Below are 6,000 nucleotides of genomic sequence, written 5' to 3'. Positions count from 1 at the left end.
TATTTGATTATTGCAGGTTTGCATAATATTCTAAGTTTGCATTTCACTGTTTTTATTCATTTTGAGGAATACTGATTTTGTTTATTTGCAAGTGTGATGAGTAAATACATGCTCACATTTAGACTAACTACAATAATCATCATGTTTACTCTGCACTTACTCCAGATTTCTCTCAACATAGGGACAGGAGAGGTGTCAGTCAATATATATATAATATATACACACACAGTTGTGCTCAAAAGTTGATATACCCCTTGTAGATGATAAAATGTTAATCATTTTAACAAAATAAGAAGGATCATGAAAATTGCATGTTATTTTTTATTTAGTACTGTCCTGAATAAAGTATTATGACCCCATTCAAAAGTTTACATACCCTTGATTCTTAATACTGTGTGTGGTTACCTGATGATCCACGACTGTTTTTATGTTTTGTGATGGTTGTTCATGAGTCTGTTTGTTTGTTCTGAGCAGTTAAACTGAGCTCTGTTCTTCAGAAAAATCCTCCAGGTCCTGCAGATTCTTCAGTTTTCCAGCATCTTTTGCATATTTGAACCCTTTCCAGCAGTGACTGTATGATTTTGAGATCTATCTTTTCACACTGAGGACAACTGAGGGACTCAACTATTAAAAAAGGTTCAAACATTCACTGATGCTTCAGAAGGAAACATGATGCATTAAGAGCCGAGGGGTGAAAACTTTTTGAATTTGAATATCAAGATAAATTTTACTTAATTTGTCTTCCAAGAAACATGTGAGTATCTTCTGTAGCTTCTGATGGGCAGTACTAAATGAAATATATTATTTATTTATATATATATATATATATATATATATATATATATATATATATATATATATATATATATATATATATATATATATATATATATATATATATATATATATATATATATATAAAATATTTAAACAAAATAAGACAAATTTGGACATCTTCATCTTGTTCAAAAGTTTTCACCCCCTGGTTCTTAATGCATCATGTGTTATTCTGGAGCATCAGTGAATGTTTGAACCTTTTTAATAGTTGTGTTTGAGTCCCTCAGTTGTCCTCATTGTGAAAAGATGAATCTCAAAATCATATAGTCACTGCTGGAAAGGGTTCAAATATGCAAAAAATGCTTGAAAACTGAAGAATCTGCAGGAGCTGGAGGATTTTTCTGAAGAACAGAGCTCAGTTTAACTGCTCAGAACAAACAAGAGACTCATGAACAACCATCACAAAACATAAAAACAGTCGTGGATCATCAGGTAACCACACACAGTATTAAGAATCAATGGGTATGAAAACTTTTGAACAGGTCATTTTTATAAATTCTGCTATTTTTTTTTGAGTATATGTAAACATCTCTTATGCAAAATATATTACTCAGGACAGTACTAAATAAAAAAAAACACATTTTGCATGATCCCTCTCTTTTTGTTAAAATAATTAACATTTTGCAGATTCTGCAAGGGGAATGCAAACTTTTGAGCACAACTGATATATATATATATTTAAACTAAGATTAAAATGTAAACTAAAAGTATAAAAATAAAAGCCAATTCAAAATATTAATACAACTATATTAAAATTAAAATAACACTGGACCATACCAAAAAAAGAAAAAGAAAGAAACAAAACAAAACAAAAAAAACACTGAATGACAAACTTTTCGCAAAATGCATTTATTAATGCCTAGATGCAATCATTTAATATGCAAAAAATAACAATGATTATTTACAGGGCTCAATAGAAACAACAAAACAACCCCTGCCACATCAATTACCAAAAAATACAAAAACTTTCAAAAGAGAAAACAGAAAGGGGAAAGACCAAGAGATTTCCAAACACTGCACAGAATAAGATTAGTCCATTATCGCATATTTTACCCCGAATCAGCTGTTTGTGAGGACGGACGGTACAGTAGTTCTACCAGGAACTGAAGTCTCCAAAACCTGTTCTGCCTTTGGGTTTCTTGGCAGGAGCTTCACTGGTGGAGGGTTTGTCACTATCTGGGTGGGAATGTTTCCTGATGAAGAAGAGTGAATAAGACATTAAAGTTAATTAGGTTTGTGTAATTGATTCAGTAGTGATTATGCGAGTCCGACCTCAGCAGTTTGTTTGGCACGTTTCAGAGCACAATGTTTTGCGAATCTGACACAATGTGAATGCAGACCTTAAATCAATACTTCGTGAAGGGTGAACAAATGGTTATTAGAAATTTGCATTTTAAAAAAATCATGTATTTTATTTATCCATTTATTATATCTTCCCTTTATCATTTTCTCCTTTTATCTTAAAGAATCTCATTTGCCAGTTCTTTGAATTAGTTTGAGCTTATTTAATTATCTGAAACCTGTTTGTATAAGTGATAAGTGATAAGCAATAATTCGAAACAAATAAGCATATCTGTCATAAAACACAAGGCATTGTGTGAGAGATAGAGCCTTTTCCATCAGGTAGCAGGTGTGTTTGTGCGTGTGTGTGTGAGATCCAGATCTCGGGTGTGATCAGCAGGTGTTCACATGGCTCTGTATGTACGTGTTTGTCTCTTTAACAGTCAGTCCGTGTGTGTGTGTGTAACAGTAGGGTTGTGAGAGATAATTAGAATGATCTCCTGCCGTTCTCAGTAAACTTTGCTCATATCCTGAGCCCCGCTGTGGTGTGGGACAAACCCCTCACCAGTGACACCCACAAACACGCTAATTTGCCATGATATAACTTTATGTTTTAGCATAATAATGATTCTGCCATTAGTGATCAATCTATCAATAAAAAAAAAACTTACTGGCAAAAATACCAATTTAGTACCCATCCATCCATCCATCCATCCAGTCATCCAGTCACCCAACCGACCCATCCATCCATCCATCCATCCATCCATCCATCCATCCATCCATCCATCCATCCATCCATCCATCCATCCATCCATCCATCCATCCATCCATCCATCCATCCATCCATCCATCCATCCAATGGTAAATATTGCCCAAAATCTGATTCAAAACAATATTTTTTGAGTATTTCCAACCAGAAATATAACAAAAGACAGAACACAAAGTTCCTCATGTTGCCGCAGCTTGCAAGATTCTTTACACCAATTTGGGTTAAATAATTTATTTTTGCTTGATGTCAGCAGCGACGTGAAAACACTTTTGTAATCATATAACCTTTTGATAAATAACAAATAACTTTTATTTTTAGAAATCAAACAGTAAAATATTGCTTTTAATAAATAGCTGCTTGTTGTAAAGATGAGGATTAGCAGAGTAAATTTCAACAGAGTTCATGTATTCTGAATGAATCACTTGTGTGCTCGCAGGAAAGGTTCTGGTAATGTAACTGTAATAAAACATATTTATTACCTCAATAATGATCCTTATTGAGGTAATAAATATGAGTTACATTGCCAGAACTATTCCAGAACCTCCTCACTGTTGTGGCGAAAAAATGGTGTGGATTTTCAACTGAAATTAATCAATGCAATATCTTGCAAGATAAAAAGATCAAAAAAAATATTGTAAGGTTTTCATTCAGCAACTGTGCATCATCACAGATGTGTGTGAACTTACGTGGCAACCATGTTGATGTATTTGCCCACTCCTGGTTTGAAGATTTTAGGCTTGTCCTCTGCTTTTGCCTTGTTGACTGAAGCAGAAGTTTGCGCTCTCTCTTCCTCCTGTTTCTGTGCTTCCTTCTCTCGCTCGGCTGCAATCTAAACACACACAGCGTCACATCGACTGCACGGCATGAAAACAACAAATACAACATTGACTACATACATGCACACAAATGCTGACCTGTGCATCGGCTTCCTCATACGGGTCCACAAACACTGTAGCGCTCAGCAACTTTATCTCAGACTGAGAATGTGAAACAGAAAGAGAGATTCAGACTGAGAAAACACTCTTTACATATTAGCATGCTGTTACCGTTTAAGAAATTGAAAGGAAAAAGAAAAAAGAAAGTACTGAAGTGTCAAAAACTCTGCTGCCTCAAGCTAAAATACAGTTTGCATTTTACATGAAGCAGACAAAAATGCTTGAAAATAAAAAGGGAAACAAGTGTAAAGAATAAATGTGTCTTTTTAAATTGGACTATTTTCTCTTTTGGCATTCTGGGATTTGACAGCAGGTGAAAAAATATAAAACAGAAGGCATCATGAGTCAACAAAGCACACACACCCTTACACTACTGACACGCACTTCTGCAACAGAATCATACATTTCTGATGCTGCAGAAGGGGAATAAATGGCTTCAGCACCTTGGGTTTGTCTGTCTTTGGATCACTTTCAACATTCTCCATCGCTGTGAGAGCCTCTAAACCACCAACCACTCTAAAAGAGAGCAAGAGAGGGACAGAAATCCTATTAAAATCCTTCTGCAAAGAGTAAATGAGGTATTATTCAGTGCCAAGTGGTGATAACATCTCTAATGAGACTGGATCAAACTCTTTCACTGTAGCCAACAAGTTTGAACATTTTCTTAAAGGAACAGCGCAGCCCAAAATGAAAATTATGCTACTAACTTACTCCTATATTGAGCTGTTATGTTCCAAGAAGGGCGAAAACAACTAACTGAAATGAACTAAAATGAAAACTGAAAATATGAAAGCAAATTCAAAATATTAATAAATCATAGTAAATAATACTAAAATATAACTCACTTTTAACCTGGTTTTCAGTGAAAAATGACTTCAGTCACACAAAGCTATGAAATGGCTTCAAAAGATTTGGAAAATTGTGTAAAAGTTGTATGGACCGCATTTATGATCATCCTTTTTGGAGGATGTGCACTTTTATTATATTCCTCCTCTTGCAATTCAGAGTTACACAGGTTTGGAACAACATGAGGATGAGTAAACAATATAAGATTATTCTCATTTTTGAATTAACTGTTTCTTTAAGAAGCAGATGTACTAAAAAAAAAAAGTTATGATTCACTACCAAACTGTGATAATACCTCTAATGAGACTGGATCAAACTTGATCACACTTTTCTACACTTTGGAGGATAGCAAACAAATCTATAACATGCAAATGATCAGTAAATGATGCCCATTTGTCTTGTTTGTGTGTTAGATCTATATGCACACATTCTGTGTACTTTCTCTCTTTGCACAGCGGTTCCTGTGGTATATTTCCTCTTTAAAACGGGCTCAGGTTTCCAGTGCCCCATAGACTGAGGGTCGAGGGGTGTATGTGTGCATTCTCACTGCACGTGCTCAGTAAGTACACAGACTTTCTGCTGCTGTGGGGTGAGGGCTGCATGTGAGTGTGCACAGCAGTTTAGTCCAGGCTTATGCTGACAAGCCTCTGAATTCCACAGCTAGAGTCCAAGGATTTCAACTCAATGCCAAATGGGCAAGACTTTACCTCAGAGTGAAAGTGTGTGTGTGTGTTGGAATGTTCTGATTCAACAGAAGACGAGCTTTCGCCCAGGAAAGACTTCACACACACAGAAAGCAGACCAAATGCAAATTATACAAAAATGGTATCCCAAAATGGCTGTGTATGATGTTGAGATCCAGCATTACCAATCAGGACGAGTGAGAAACACAGGTATTATGAAAGCCATTGATGCACTCCTGTCTGAGTGTCAAATCTATTACTGAAGACAAATAAATCCATAAATAAAATTACCTTCCAAACACAGTGTGTTTCCTGTCCAGGTATGCGCACGAGCGGAATGTTATAAAGCTGGAAGGAAACAGGAAAAATATTCTCATGTGAACCTAGAGTTTTCATAACAGGGTATATTCATATTTAAACTAGATTTGTATTTAATTCTTCCCATTTGTCATTGCTGGTTATGGAGGGTTAATGCAAGAAAGACCAATCACAATTCAGTATGCAAATACCATAAGAAAGAAAATCAAATACCAGAATGACATCATAGGTTTTGGTTAGATTTAGAATGCAGTACATTCTATCAATTTTCAAAACTGAATCTTTCTCTAAAACAGGTTTATAAAAACCAAAGAAAATATATTTTAGAAAC

At 35.1% G+C, this 6,000-nt stretch overlaps 1 protein-coding gene across 2 annotated transcripts in view; it reads right to left on the bottom strand.

Annotated features, from left to right (window-relative positions):
• Positions 1-1,213: 1,213 nt before the first annotated feature.
• ppil2 (peptidylprolyl isomerase (cyclophilin)-like 2) overlaps positions 1,214-6,000 on the bottom strand; it is a 37,164-nt gene continuing 32,377 nt past the window's right edge. Inside the window, exons 16-20 of one of the 2 annotated variants that reach the window (XM_067406889.1) lie at positions 5,643-5,699; positions 4,266-4,338; positions 3,802-3,864; positions 3,574-3,716; positions 1,214-2,030 (exon numbers count right to left, since the gene is read on the bottom strand). In XM_067406889.1, the coding sequence (XP_067262990.1) occupies positions 1,931-2,030; positions 3,574-3,716; positions 3,802-3,864; positions 4,266-4,338; positions 5,643-5,699 (436 nt within the window). In that variant the 3' untranslated portion in view covers positions 1,214-1,930. Of the gene's footprint in view, positions 2,031-3,573; positions 3,717-3,801; positions 3,865-4,185; positions 4,339-5,642; positions 5,700-6,000 lie in introns of those variants that run through there. The other variant, XR_010896908.1, reaches the window with a different exon arrangement.

Source organism: Chanodichthys erythropterus, chromosome 13 (genome assembly GCF_024489055.1).
Source record: "Chanodichthys erythropterus isolate Z2021 chromosome 13, ASM2448905v1, whole genome shotgun sequence".
Classification (NCBI taxonomy): domain Eukaryota; kingdom Metazoa; phylum Chordata; class Actinopteri; order Cypriniformes; family Xenocyprididae; genus Chanodichthys; species Chanodichthys erythropterus.
This window is presented reverse-complemented; position numbering and strand designations above follow the sequence as displayed.